At 41.1% G+C, this 15,847-nt stretch overlaps 1 protein-coding gene across 1 annotated transcript in view; it reads right to left on the bottom strand.

Moving 5' to 3' along the window:
- Positions 1–15,847, bottom strand: part of SLC41A2 (solute carrier family 41 member 2) — a 49,484-nt gene that overhangs the window by 8,012 nt on the left and 25,625 nt on the right. The window contains exons 9-10 of the mRNA XM_083401277.1: positions 5,887–6,018; positions 4,622–4,770 (exon numbers count right to left, since the gene is read on the bottom strand). Coding sequence (XP_083257403.1) covers positions 4,622–4,770; positions 5,887–6,018 — 281 coding nt within the window. The remainder of the gene's footprint in view (positions 1–4,621; positions 4,771–5,886; positions 6,019–15,847) is intronic.

Genomic DNA, 15,847 nt, shown 5'->3' with positions numbered 1-15,847 from the left:
GCGGCGCTCATCTCGCTTTCAGGCTGAGGGAGCAGGCATTTGTCCATAGACAGCTTTCCAGGTCATGTGGCCAGCATGACTAAACCACTTCCGGTGCAATGGAACACCGTGATAGAAGCCAGAGCGCATGGAAATGCTGTTTACCTTCTTACCTATTTATCTACTTGCACTGGTGTGCTTTCCAACTGCTAGGTTGACAGAAGCTGGGACAGAGCAACAGGAGCTCACTCTGTTGTGGGGATTTGACCCGCCATCCTTCTGATCAGCAAGCCCAAGAGGCTCAGTGGTTTAGACCACAGCGCCACCCGCGTCCCAGACCTGGAATGTAGTACTCATTCCACAGTTTTACGAAATCCATGTTTTAGCAATGCAGCTTCTACACTTTGGAACTCCCTGCCTGTTTATATGATGCAGGAATGTAAACTGTACTCTTTGCTGTACTCTTTTGGGCAGGTACGAGACGAATGCCTGGAGGCTGCAATGGGCTAGATAAGGACCAGAAAATTGAGACTGAATCCTGATAACACATGAGTACTTTAAGAAGGCAGTTCTTTTGTCTGGGAACTGGGAAGATGATCTGTCCTTGACAGTCACACTTCCCTGAAGGAGCAGGTGTGTAGGCTGGGGGTACTCTGAGGTCCAGTTTCACCATTTGGGGCTCAGGTGGTTTCAGTGGTTAGGAAGCACCTATTTCTAAGCTTAGCTTGGTTTCCCAGTGACAACCTTCCTAGTCAGACATAGCCTGGACCATGAGTGACCACATTCTGCTAACCTCCTGCCTGGACTACTGCAATCTGCTCTACATGGAGCTACCCTTGGGAACAGTTCAGAAGCTGGAGCTGCACATGTTGCGAGAGGTGTGGCAAGAAGGGATCACGTAACACAAGTCCTGTGCAACCTGCATGGGCTGCTGATTCGCAAACAAACCTCATTCCAGGTGTGGACTTTAACACACAAAACCCTAAGCTGATCAAGACCCATCTTCTTGATGCAATGCCTCTCCCTTCAATTTCCAGTGGAGGCCCATCTTCAACAAACGTGGGTTGATCTGTGGCAGTGGGGGAACAGGGCCTTCTCTGTGGTTTCCCCACATTGTGGAACTTCCTCCCTACAATGATAGGGCTGTCCTCCTCACTAGGTGACAGCTGAAAACACATCTGTTCATGAAGGATTTAGGGGAAGACTGTGAGTGGTATGAATGTTTTTGACACTAATTTATTTTCACTGTTTTTTTTAATGATTGTAGAAGTGTTTAAATTAAGCATTTAAGGATTTTATTATGTGTGTTCACCACCCTGAGATCCTATAGAATGTGGGCTAGTTTATAAATGTAAACAAAGAAACAAAGCGTTGGCCTTAACTGAGCCCTAATAGTGAACAGTGGTCTGGAGGAATGTCTGGCTGGCTGGAACCCTGAACAGGAGCACTTCTGTTAGAGAGTGCGGCTGTAGGGAAACATTTGGTTGCAGGTTCCACTTGTTCCCTTTAATAGTAATGGGGGCAGTCCTGTGCCAACCAGTGGGATAGCAAACTAGGATCAAACACTAATCAAAACAGTATTTTACTATATATACAATAGAGAGTGATGGGTTTGGCAGCTCTAAAACAGCTGCTTGGGGAAAAGACTTCTCTCAACATTTCTGCCCTCCAGTGTGATATCATAGGCCTTCAACTTGTTTACTATTTCAGAGTTACTTACAAAGACCAGAATGAGACAAGAGAAATTTACTGACTGCATTAACTCTACTGTTATTTTGTAACTGTGTCTGATAGGTTAGGTCAATTCACTAGGAAACACTTTTTTAAAAGAAAAATGAACATATTAATGCCTACTTTCAAGTCTAGAAAGTCACACATTTTCCTTAATGAAGCAATTTTAACCTAACACAAAGAACAGGTTCAGAATGCTGCCATAATCATTACAACGGAAGGAAAATGCAAATACAGAACTGCAGAGGTTTGCCCTAAAATCAATTGAATGAATAATGAATTAGACAGGACAAAGCAATGCTATATCAAATCAACTCACATTGGGGGAAGTTCATAACTGATTGTTGCTTTGGGGCATATATTTATTCTGCCTTTCTGGAAAAATTAATTTCAATTTCAAACACAGAATGCTTTCAGCTTACTTGCTAAAATGCAGGTGGTGTAAGATACAGATTGTAGCCTTAATATGAAGATGAAAAAAACAAACAATAATGCTGTACTAATGGAGCTATGTTGGAAACCTTTATTGCTGAAGGTGTTGACATGCAACTCATTTGCTTGATAATTAAAATGAGAGTAATTTTCATAAGGTACTGAACAGGAGTAGGGTGGTGCTGCTGGTTAAACCACAGAGCCTAGGACTTGCCGATCAGAAGGTCGGCAGTTCGAATCCCCGTGACGGGGTGAGCTCCCGTTGCTCGGTCCCTGCTCCTGCCAACCTAGCAGTTCGAAAGCACGTCAAAGTGCAAGTAGATAAATAGGTACCTTTCTGGCGGGAAGGTAACTGGCGTTTCCGTGCGCCTTCTCTTGTTCGCCAGAAGCGGCTTAGTCATGCTGGCCACATGACCCAGAAGCTGTACGCCAGCTCCCTTGGCCAATAAAGTGAGATGAGCACCGCAATCCCAGAGTTGGCCACGACTGGACCTAATGGTCAGGGGTCCCTTTACTTTTTTACCGAACAGGAGTGATTGGTGAGGAAGGGTATTGTCACATACCTGACCTCCTAGCAGCAGCATTACTACTTAGCGAGAGGGGCAGGGGCAAGGAAGCAGAGTCAGCACTGTGCGAGAACCAGATTGGTTCTGCCCATGCGTCTGCAGCACTGACCTCCCTGCCAACCTTCCCATCCTGGGAAGGGGCAGTGACTCTGCTGCCGGAAGGCCAGGTGTGCCCACTGCCCCTCCTCACTGACCACTCCTGTTAGTCACATGTCTTACAAAAGTCATAGCACCTTCAAAATTGATAGTCTTACAAGTGATTGCCAAAGCACTTAGGAGTGGTAGCCCAATAATTCCCTGAGAACATACGTGGATAAACCAAGTAATATCTGTTGTTGAATTTCAAAATGATCCTCTCTGACTGGCCCTATAGGGGCTTAAGACTGGGAGGTGAGGTTTTTTCCCCAGAGGCCACAACTTTCAAAAGATGTTTAAGCAACCAAATTGTTTGTACAATGATTTCACTCCGGACTCTTGGACTATAACTGCTAGTGAGATTTCCCAGTCATGCTAGCTAAAAAAAGGGGGTGGATCGATGAGATTATATATGTGAAAAGAAGGTAGAAATAAAAAAACCCTAATAATGAGGCTATTGTATTAAGTGTGTGTTTGTGTTCTAAGCTACAAGGAAGGAATCTAACTGAACCAAACAGGACTTAGGTCTGAGTAAACATGTATGAGATTGCCCTGCCAGACCTTGGAGAAAATCTAATTCAGTTAAATGGAACTTACTTCTGAGTAGACATGCTTCTGATGACTGCAAGACTTGCAGCCTAGTATATAACCTCAGCATGTTTCAGCAGACATACCACTCGGCTGTGCAGGCAGTTATTTAGGCACACACACAAAATTAGGATTGGGGTGCAAATTAACCCTGAACTATACATATCATCTTAATAAATGAGTAATGAAACAAAGGACTCAAATGCCAAGCTATCCTCATCATTGCTACCAAGGTCTGCCACAAAACAACATATATGAATAGTGAAAGATGGAGAGTTAAAAGAGCCATTGTGTGCACAGCTTACAGTTTTTCAGTGCCTGACTGGCAATGCAATGAGGTTTGTGAATGCTAAGTAAAGGTAAAGGTACCCCTGCCCGTACAGGCCAGTCTTGACAGACTCTAGGGTTGTGCGCCCATCTCACTTAAAGAGGCCAAGGGCCAGCGCTGTCCGGAGACAGTTCCGGGTCACGTGGCCAGAGTGACATCGCTGCTCTGGCGAGCCAGAGCGGCACACGGAAACGCCGTTTACCTTCCCGCTTGTAAGCGGTCCCTATTTATCTACTTGCACCCGAGAGTGCTTTCGAACTGCTAGGTTGGCAGGCGCTGGGACTGAACAGCGGGAGCGCACCCCGCCGCGGGGATTCGAACCGCCGACCTTTCGATCGGCAAGCCCTAGGCACTGAGGCTTTAACCCACAGCGCCACCCACGTCCCTGTGAATGCTAGTACAGCTAATAAAACAATAATAACAGAGATGTCATTTTAAAAGACAGAAGACTGCTCTGTTAATAACAGAAAAAGAATGAAAAATAAAAAGAACTTGATGGAATATTTTCATACAATATGATTCCTGCCATAATGCTACACAGATTCCTAATATAACCTAAGTAAGAAAGAATTGCCGTTCAGGTGCTAAATAATTCTAACAAAAAACATGTTAGATGCAAGTATCATAAAACAGCAAAAGGAAGTAAGGCAGTTGGAGGTGTGGGGAGAAAACAATAGCTCAAGAATCCTTCAAATTAAAGGTGCAAAAGTTGATGTGCGCCATAGCAACTAATTACACCCCAGATGGATTAATAATGGAAAAAGGTATTGGCTTGTTCTGTCTAAAATGTTTTGAAAACAAACTTTAAATGTAACAGTCTTTGGACATAAATAATAATATTTTCAGATATTTTTATCCTTACCTGTAAAAGGGCTGTGAACAAATATACCACTATGAAGATTGGAGTCAAGGACGTGTGACCACTCTTCATCAAATGAATAGTATATAAGAAAATTAAATGCCCAGGAATCACCAAGAGTAGAAGAACCTGAGCTGATTTATTATTTACTCCTGAAAATAAGAATAAATAATAACATGGTCAGCTTAGTGCTTTAGAAAAATCATGTTTTTGACATATGCATACAATATGCTAACCTTTCTCTGGTAGTAATACCATTAGGATAAGTTTTAACTAGGGGCCCACAAACTTCTTCAGCAGGGGGCTGGTCCACTGTCCCTCGGACCTTGGGGGGGGGGGCAGACTATATTTTGAAAAATAATAATGAAAGAATTCCTATGCCCCACAAATAACCCAAAGATGCATTTTAAATAAAAGCACACATTCTACTCATGTAAAAACACCAGGCAAGCCCCACAAATAACCCAGAGATGCATTTTAAATAAAAGCACACATTCTACTCATGTAAAATCATGCTGATTCCTGGATTGTCCACAGGCCGGACTTAGAAGGCGATTGGGCCAGATCTGGCCCCTGGGCCTTAGTTTGCCTACCTATGGTTTTAACCAATCAGCTCCTATAAGTTCCAGAAAGCTATTAAAAATAATTAATTTGAAATATATATAAGAAGCAAAATTTTAAAATTCTTACTCCTCTATATTTAACTTCCTTCTAGCAAGCATCAGAATCTTAAAATGCTTCTAAAAATACTAAGGGTGGCATTCAACCAAGCTTTACTGAGAACAAACCTATTAAAACTAACTTGATCATGTTCATTAATTTCAGTGGGTCTAAGGCTACAATCTTAACCCCATTTACCTGGGAATAAGCCCCAATAAATTCAACAGGACTTTCTTCTGAGAAGACATGGTTAGGACCACTCTTTTAAGTCTCCATGTGGTCAGAAAATTTCAGAATTGCTGCTCAAACACCAAAAATGACTACATATGTATGTTATGGTTAACTTTTCAGTGATGGCATTATTAACCAGACCAGATTTGAAAAGGAGGAGGAGGAAATTCTGACTTCCTTAGGAATGCTGGGTCCACTAAGGGCAAGTGATTTCATCCCTATCAAATACTAAGGTCTGAAAAGGTTCCAGAAATTCCTAATAAATGCTTTCTAGACAAACATCTGAGACTAATTATCTCTTAAATCTCTAGCATTTCTTAATTTGGCAGCCATCTAATTATGGGATTATGCATTAAAGGGAGATGCATAACACATACCTGTACCGCAATATGTCCGGCATGGATAATAGCAACCCTTGGCTTCTTCTGGTAATTCTCCAGGAACGCTATGTAAATGTAAATATGTAGAAATTCTGCTTGCTTGAATTGCCACTAGATTACCACCAATACCTATATAATAAAGAGAGGAAAATAAATTTAACTGTTTATTAATAATTAGGTAACAATGCAGCATAACAAATCTAGCATTAAAGATCCTGATATCTCTTATCTGACTGCTTTATTCCTGTCACACAGCAGGCAAGGCATACATACAAACAGCAGCCTCTCATTTCATGATGGTCAGCTCAGCTGAGGACTTACTACTACAGTGGTACCTCGGGTTACATACACTTCAGGTTACATATGCTTCAGGTTACATATGCTTCAGGTTACAGACTCCGCTAACCCAGAAATAGTACCTCGGGTTAAGAACTTTGCTTCAGGATGAGAACAGAAATCAGGCTCCAGCGGCACAGCGGCAGCAGGAGGCTCCATTAGCTAAAGTGGTGCTTCAGGTTAAGAACAGTTTCAGGTTAAGAACGGACCTCCGGAACGAATTAAGTACTTAACCCGAGGTACCACTGTACTGCTAATGGAGCTACATGGAAAAAAGAGGGGTGCAATGCCAACTGAGGCTGTTTAAAATCTGATGAGCCTTACAGAACAAGCCTTACACTAGTAAGTGTCAAAAGCAAGAGATCAAGAGCCTATATAATGTGAACTTCAAATCATCTATGAAGCTTTGTAAGTAGTTTTAGGCATATTTCTCTCGTTCTCATCTAAGCACTTGGAAAAAGGACACCCTTACCAACCAGCTATACGTGCAATTAATGTCTGTGTTGGCACATATTAACCACTTCCTTCCTATCAAGTAACAAGGAGGCAATCATTACCTTTCTTTTTACTTTTTGTTCAATGGCTCTCAAACCATTCTATCCAAAGGAGTACTGAACTGCAAGTAGTACCATTCCATAACACAAATGCAATCTGTTTCAACATATCATGTGAAAGCGATAAGGGGAGGCTTTGAAAAATGGCTCAAGACTCCTAAGTTCCATTTATGTAACACATTCTAGAATCGTGTTGTGCTTGTAGGAGTGAGTCCTCTGCAACGGAGGGGCTGAGCAGGTGGTGGTTCAGACCACTCAGTTACTCTGGGGAATAAAGCCATTTGCACTCCGGATTCTGTCGGTGAAAGCCTCGCAGAGGGGATGGGGTGGCTAAGGGTTGAGGAGGAAGGGGAGCTGAGGAACAGAGAGCCCTGAGGCAAGGGGACTGGAGAAAGGACGCAGAGCAGGCAATAATAATAATAATAATAATAATAATAATAATAATAATAATAATTTATTATTTATACCCCGCCCAAGGGGAAAACATAACTAAGACAACACATAAGCCAAGAGAGAGGATGAACTGTGCTGTGTCAGCTCAAGGTTTGGGAGGGTCCTTGGGCAAGACATCTCCATGGGCCCCTCTACCTTAGGACTTATCCACTTTTCCCTTTTGCCCTGTTCCTTCCAGGGACAGCTACTCACTTAAAAGATCTGTGTCTCAGTGTGGGGTTTGGTTGGTTGCCCCCCCCCCCCAAGCTTACCTTGTGAAAACCTGTTCCTTAGCACTCAATCAGAGCAAATGCCAATTTGGGTTTTCCACGGACTGCTGTTTGCTCTGATTGAGCTTTAAAGAACAGGTTTTCACCGGGGGGGGGGGGGCTCAGATGCAGAGCTTTGCAGTTTGGACCGTTCCTAGAAAGAGCATAGGAAAGGTAAGTGTGGATAGGCCCTTAGTGACTCTATCTCCTTGCAGCAGCAGGCCCAGGATCTGGAGTGTGGACCCTCGGCAAATACCCGACCACGGTGACCCTTGACCAGGCTTATGCACAGTTTGCTTGATTTGGATTTGGATAAAGGACAATAGAAAATCCCCCCCCCCCCCAGGCAGCAGGGAAGCTGCGCGGACTGCCGTTTTGGTTTGCCAAAATTGAAAGTGAAGTCTTAAAAGACTGTGAAAGACTGTGAAAGTATTCAAAAGAACATTTAAGTGTTTGAAGGAGCCAGCCCATCAGGACAAGAGAATTCTACTTGAAACTTGGAATTGTGGACATTATTGTTTCGAATCGGTTGTGAAAAGAGAGAAGGTGATACATTGTATTTTTAATAGTAATATTTCCGAGGTCCCCCTGGTGGCTACTGAAATTACTGCAGGGACACAAAGTAACAGAGGAAAATTCCACTCTCTTCCCTTGAACTGGTAAATAAGTTGCAGCTGCAGAGTAACCTTGAAACTAGTGGCTTATGGCAGAGGGAAAAGGAAAGTTACAGCAATTTCAAGACAAAACAACAAGATCTGGTAAATCTTTTCACACGGGAAGGAGGGGATCCTTCCCTGAACCTACAGGAAGTGCCTCTGTTATACCCAAAGTAAAAGAAATGTCGGGGACAGAAGACCTTATTACTGCAGGATTTGCAAGGATACAGGGATCCCTAGACAAATTGACACAAGAAGTGTCAGAAACTAAAAAACAAGTTGTGGAAATAAAAAGCCAAGTTGAAGAAACAAATAAAGGGGTAACAGAGGCCTTCCAAAAGATAGAACAAAACTCTGCCAGTATAAAACAGAATACAGCCTCAATTAAGGAATTATTTGAGGCGTCGGCTCAGACAAGAAAAATTGCTGAGGAGGTAAGGGGGGTTGCAGCTGCTACAGAGGAGAAATTGCCACCGATGAGCAAGCAATTGGAGGAGTATAGAGCAAGATTTTCTATGTTGGAATTAAAAGATAAACAAACTAATCTGAGAATTAGAAACGTTCCAGAGATCGAGGAAGGAAGCCTGCGGGACCTTCTGACACAAGAATTTCAGAAATTTTGGACTTTGGAGCCTGAGAAGGAGGAATTTAAGATCCTGAGTGCCTTTCGTCTGGGAAGAACAAGTAAGAAGATTAAAATTAGAGACTGTTTGGTTACATTTAGAACCAAAGAAGAAAGAGACAAGATTTTGGGACTACACTTTCAAAAATCATTGATAATTAATCAATCCAAAGTCGAGATCTTCAAGGATATTCCAAAGCATCTTCTGGACCTTAGATCGAATTATAAAGATCTAGTTATTCAACTAAGAAAAAACAACATCATTTTCAGGTGGGAATTTCCGGAAGGACTCTCTTTCGGTATCAAGGGAAGAAAGATAAAAGTTAGATCAGTGGAAGACAAGAACGCTTTTTTAGAAGTTTACGGAGAGGACCTACAGAAAGGAACATTAAAAGTAGCAGATTCCTTGGAGTCATCAGAGGAGGGAGAGGAAGACACGACAGGAGCAAGGCCGAAACGAAACAGAAAGAAGAGGACAACGCCGGACTTGACAGATAAAGACAAGACAGAGGGAGCATCTGGAGGAATATAACAGAATAAATTCATCATGTCTCTGCAACTTCTAAGCTGGAATTGTAATGGCCTCAACTCAGTTCGAAAGAGGAAATCGATATTCCATATTTTAAAGAAAGAACAATTGGACTTGATCTGCTTACAAGAAACACATGTGACCAGGCTCCATAGGAAAATTTTAATCAACAAAAGATTGGGTCAAGAATTTATCTCATCTGACAAAGTCAAAAAAAGAGGAGTAGTAATATATGCCAAAGAGAGCCTTACACCAAAATTTATGTTTAAGGATGAACAGGGAAGATATTTGGCAATTGAAATACAGTACCATGGACAGAAGTATCTGATAGTAGGAGTGTATGCACCAAACAAGGGGAAGTCCGAGTTTTTTAAGAAGCTGCATGAGACACTGAATGAATATTTGGAATACAGTGTGATTTTGATGGGAGATATGAATGGAGTTGTTTCAACAAATATGGACAAGGCGCAACGACAGGTGGTCACCAAGGATGGTAGACTACCGAAAACCTTTTTTGATTTGACTGATAACCTGGACTTGATTGACATTTGGAGAACCAAAAACCCGTTAGGAAGAGAGGGAACCTTCTATTCTGAAGCTAAAATGACCTGGACACGAATCGACCAAATATGGATCACCCGAGGACTGGCACCAAATATAAAAAAGGTGGAAATCTGCCCAAAAACTTGCTCCGATCATAATGCAGTAAAGATGGGAATGAACTTACTACCAGCTGGTTCTTTCAGATGGAGAATGAACGACTCTCTCTTCAGGGATGAAGAAGTGAACAAAAAGGCCCAGAAAACTTTGAAGGACTATTTCGAGATAAATTTGAATACGACGGTGGAGAAAAGAATCGTATGGGATGCAAGTAAAGCTGTTATGAGAGGGTTCTTGATACAACAAAATACGCTTAAAAAGAGAATACAAAAGGAAAGAAGGGAAAAGATCTTGGAAAAGATCAATGAAGGAGAAAAGAGATTGAGATTAAAGCCAAATTCAAAGGAAATTCTAAGAGAGATTAAATTATATCAAGTGGAATATATGCAAATGGTAAATCAAGAGATTGAGTGGAAGATCAGACAAATGAGACAGAGAACCTTTGAATCGGCAAACAAGTGTGGGAAATTATTGGCTTGGCAAATTAAGAAGAGACAAAAGCTGAAGACAATAACAAATCTAGAAGTGGAAGGGAAAACTATTCAGAACCCTACAGAAATAAGGACCGCTTTTCAAAAATATTTTAAACAGCTTTACTCTCAACAACCCCAGAAGGAAATAGACATAGAGAAATTCTTGAAAGTGAATGGGCTACCGAAAATATCTCAAGAGAACAGATTGAAATTGAATTATAGCATAACAGACCAAGAGGTCGAGAGTGCCATTCAGAATATGCAACTGGGCAAGTCTCCAGGACCTGATGGACTGACTGCTAGATATTATAAAGCACTGAAAGACTGGCTAATTCAGCCATTGAAAGAAGTTTGTAACAAAATACTTCAGGGGGAGAAGGCACCAGATACGTGGAAAGAAGCTTTTGTTACACTTATACCAAAGGTAGAGACCCAGAAACACCAACTCAAAGACTACCGCCCAATATCATTACTTAATGTGGATTACAAAATTTTTGCAGATATTTTGGCTAGAAGATTCAAGAAGGTTTTAATAGAGGAGATTCATAAGGACCAAGCAGGCTTTCTCCCAGGAAGACATTTATCAGATAATGTAAGGAATATAATAGACATTTTGGAATTTCTACAAGAAAAAATAAATACTAAGGCGGTTCTAATATTTGTGGATGCGGAGAAGGCCTTCGATAATATCTCTTGGAGTTTTATGAAGAAAAATCTCCAAAGTATGGGGGTAGGCCAGGAATTTGAAAATGGTATAGGTGCAATCTATTCTGAACAAAAGGCTAAGTTAATTGTAAACAGTGTAATCACCGAGGAGTTCAGAATAGAGAAAGGTACGCGACAAGGTTGCCCAATTTCTCCTTTGCTGTTTATATCAGTCCTGGAGGTGTTGCTGAATATGATTAGAAAGGACCAATTGGTCAGAGGGATTCAGGTCGGAGCTAAACAATATAAATTAAGAGCATTTGCAGATGACCTAGTTTTGACATTACAGGAGCCAGAATCCAGTGTGAAAAGAGCCTTAGAACTGATCCAAGAGTTTGGTCGATTGGCAGGGTTTAAATTGAACAAAACAAAAACTAAGGTTTTGACAAAGAATCTAACAGAAATCGAGAAAGAAAGATTTCAGAATGAGACAGGACTGGCAGTAGTGAAAAAAGTGAAATATTTGGGTATTATTATGACCGCGAAAAATGGAAATCTATATAAAGACAATTATGAGAAAAGTTGGTCGGAGATAAAGAAAGATCTAGATATATGGTCTAATTTGAAACTCTCCTTAATGGGTCGTATTGCTGTGATAAAGATGAATGTATTGCCAAGAATGTTGTTTTTGTTTCAGACACTGCAAATCATAGATAAGATGGATTGTTTCAAGAGGTGGCAAAGAGATATATCTAGATTTGTCTGGCAGGGCAAAAAGCCAAGGATAAAATTTAAAATATTGACCGATGCAAAAGAAAGAGGGGGCTTTGCCCTGCCAGACCTGAAACTTTATTATGAGGCGGCAGCCTTTTGTTGGTTAAAAGAATGGCTACTTCTTGAAAACACTGACATGTTGGATCTAGAAGGATTTAATAATGTTTTTGGTTGGCATGCATATTTATGGTATGACAAGGTTAAAGTGCATAGAATGTTTAAAATCCACATTGTTAGGAATGCATTGTTCAAAGTTTGGATGAGGTATAAAGATTTGCTTGAAACTAAGACCCCAAGGTGGTTGTCCCCAATGGAAGCAAAAGCACTAAAAAAGCTCAATATGGAGGCAAACTGGCCAAAATATTGGGAGATTTTAGAACAAGATGGAGACAAATTGAAACTACAGAGTTTCGATAAATTAAAAAGCAAAGTTCGAGATTGGCTCCATTATCATCAAATAATGGAAGCGTTTAAAATGGATAGAAAAATTGGCTTCCAGGTGGAAAAATCAAAATTGGAGACAGAATTGTTAGAACCCAAAACTAAGATTTTGTCAAGAATGTATAACTTGCTACTAAAATGGAATACACAGGATGAGGAAGTGAAATCAGTGATGATTAAATGGGCACAAGACTTGGGTCATAACATAATGTTTGCTGACTGGGAACGGTTATGGACCACTGGTATAAAATTTGCGGCATCTAATGCCCTAAGAGAGAATGTAATGAAAATGATATATAGGTGGTACATGACACCAGTCAAGCTTGCGAAAATTTACCATTTGCCCGATAATAAGTGTTGGAAATGTAAAGAAGTTGAAGGCACATTCTTTCACCTTTGGTGGACGTGCCCTAAGATTAAGGCATTCTGGGAGATGATTTATAATGAGCTGAAAAAAGTGTTCAAATACACATTTTCGAAGAAGCCAGAAGCCTTTCTCTTGGGCATGGTTGGCCAACAGGTGCACAAGAAAGATAGGATTTTTTTTATGTATGCTACAGCAGCAGCAAGAATACTTATTGCACAGTATTGGAAGACAGAAGAGCTACCCACTCTGGAAGAATGGCAGATGAAAGTCATCGACTACATGGAATCAGCAGAGATGACCGGCAGGATTAGAGACCAGGGAGAAGAGACGGTGAAGGAAGATTGGAGGAAATTTAAAGACTATTTACAGAAATACTGCAAGATAACGAACATTTGAAGATATCGGACTGAAGGTGACTGGTTTTTAGCAAGAAAGGTGAACAGAAAAAGATCCAAAATTTAGATTGAAGGAAATATAATTATGGGACATGGATTTAAGATGATGAGAAAATTAAATTATGATAAGGGGAAAGAATTTGCAGACAGAACATTTGATTTGGAATACAGAGTAGGGAGGTTGGGGGAAGTCGCAGAAACAAGTAAACGCAAGGTTATTATGAAGATTTTTTTTTTAAATTTCTTTATTTTTATTGTTTATCATTGTTGTTTTTGTGTTTTATGTTTGTGTATTTTTTCTGTGTTATGTGTTGTTTATGCTGTTTTTTATTGTCTATGTAAAACTTAATAAATATTTATAAAAAAAAATAAAAAAAATCATTACCTTTGTTTTTACTTTTTGTTCAATGGCTCTCAAACCATTCCATCCAAAGGAGTACTGAACTGCAAGTACTACTATTCCATAACACAAATGCAATCTGTTTCAACATATCATGTGAAAGCGATAAGGGGAGGCTTTGAAAAATGGCTCAAGACTCCCAAGTTCCATTTATGTAACACATTCTAGAATTGTGTTGTGCTTGTAGGAGTGAGTCCTCTGCAACGGAGGGGCTGAGCAGGTGGTGGTTCAGACCACTCAGTTACTCTGGGGAATAAAGCCATTTGCACTCCGGATTCTGTCGGTGAAAGCCTCGCAGAGGGGATGGGGTGGCTAAGGGTTGAGGAGGAAGGGGAGCTGAGGAACAGAGAGCCCTGAGGCAAGGGGACTGGAGAAAGGATGCAGAGCAGGCAATAATAATAATAATAATAATAATAATAATAATAATAATAATAATTTATTATTTATACCCCGCCCAAGGGGAAAACATAACTAAGACAACACATAAGCCAAGAGAGAGGATGAACTGTGCTGTGTCAGCTCAAGGTTTGGGAGGGTCCTTGGGCAAGACATCTCCATGGGCCCCTCTACCTTAGGACTTATCCACTTTTCCCTTTTGCCCTGTTCCTTCCAGGGACAGCTACTCACTTAAAAGATCTGTGTCTCAGTGTGGGGTTTGGTTGGTTGCCCCCCCCCCCCAAGCTTACCTTGTGAAAACCTGTTCCTTAGCACTCAATCAGAGCAAATGCCAATTTGGGTTTTCCACGGACTGCTGTTTGCTCTGATTGAGCTTTAAAGAACAGGTTTTCACCGGGGGGGGGGGGGCTCAGATGCAGAGCTTTGCAGTTTGGACCGTTCCTAGAAAGAGCATAGGAAAGGTAAGTGTGGATAGGCCCTTAGTGACTCTATCTCCTTGCAGCAGCAGGCCCAGGATCTGGAGTGTGGACCCTCGGCAAATACCCGACCACGGTGACCCTTGACCAGGCTTATGCACAGTTTGCTTGAAGGGAGTGGACAGGCCAAAGAGTCCATGAGAGCCCTGTCTAGCTCTCAACAGTGGAATTCTGCCCTTTGTGTCACTCCAGCCTTATGATTTGGCAACGATCAAGAAGTGGTGAGAATCAGTTTATACAGGAGCTGAATTTCACTTTTTCTCTTGCTGCTGGCTTAGAGAAAAACCTTAAAGCCCTTAAAAGCAGTTGTAGGGATTTCTTACAAGTTCTTGAATGGTGTGCAGCTCAGTGTGATGTTAGAGACATGCCGTGTGCCTCCTATTTTCTTTATTGCAACCATCAGGGGCTCTGGAGTTGATTGGAATGGTGAGGCAGGAGGACAAGGTGCTTAACTCTTTTCTCTCAGGCCATTTCCCCCAACAAAATTGCCTCAGCCAACTGCTCTTCTTCCTGTGAGGAAAATGACACATGGATCTGGTGCCCCCCTTCCCCATACTACCAAGGGAGAAAAAGCAGTAAAAAAAAGGCAATTTTGATCGCAGAAGTAGCCTGAGAGGAAAGATTTAAGTCCCCGCAAACTACTGTTCTGATTAAATTTGAAGCCCCCATGAAGCTACAGTAAAGTTTAAATTATAAACAAAAACTGTGAGAATGCACATTAAAAAAAAAAATGTTCTTTGCCCAACAGATTCCTTGGTGGCATACCAGTTCTTAAAAAACAAAACAAAAAAAACAACATATAATATCCTTAATACAACAACATAAGCACAAGGCAATGAACTACAAAACTATTAAGCAAAATGGGGTCATGTCTAGTCTGACCCTTATTAGTAAGTCAAAAAATAGAAACCATTGCCTTTTGCCATTGGCTGACTATTTGTTAATTGATTCTCTCAAATCTTGTTATTAGTTCTTAAAGGACTTGTGTGTTACAAGTTTAAAACTATTCTATATTATTTTGAACTTTTAATTTGATCTTGTTTCCTTCAAGAAGTAGGGGTTTCTTGGGTTTTTTTGTTTTGTTTTTACATAATGGACAATTTGTTTTAGCTTCTAATAGCTTCTCTGCTAACATGCCTGTTGAATTACCTGACTTGTTCAACAGACTAATTACCTCAAGAAGAGTAGTAGAAAGCTATTAAATAGGTACATGTGGTAGAGATTAGCTTGTGAACACAACAGCTTGTCCATATACCAAATTATTAGCACAAATCTTTTGCAACTGAATGACCTCTTTTAAACAGGTTTGGCTATAGAAACTCAATAACTGACCATATGAAGGGGGGGGGAGCTTCTGAATACAGGCATAAAGACTTCCCACCGGGGTGGAGAACCTGTGGCCCTCCAGATGTTGTTGGCTGCCACCTCTCATCAGCCTCCACACAACCTGGGTAGAGTCCAGCAGCATTCAGAGGGCAGTTAGTTTCCCAGCCTTGCTTTGCACAGCCCTCAGTGCTCAAAGCACACATTATT

Source organism: Podarcis tiliguerta, assembly GCF_965153285.1.
Source record: "Podarcis tiliguerta genome assembly, chromosome: 10".
Classification (NCBI taxonomy): Eukaryota; Metazoa; Chordata; class Lepidosauria; order Squamata; family Lacertidae; genus Podarcis; species Podarcis tiliguerta.
Note: the sequence above shows the minus strand (reverse complement) of the source record. Positions and strands in the feature narration are given on the sequence as shown.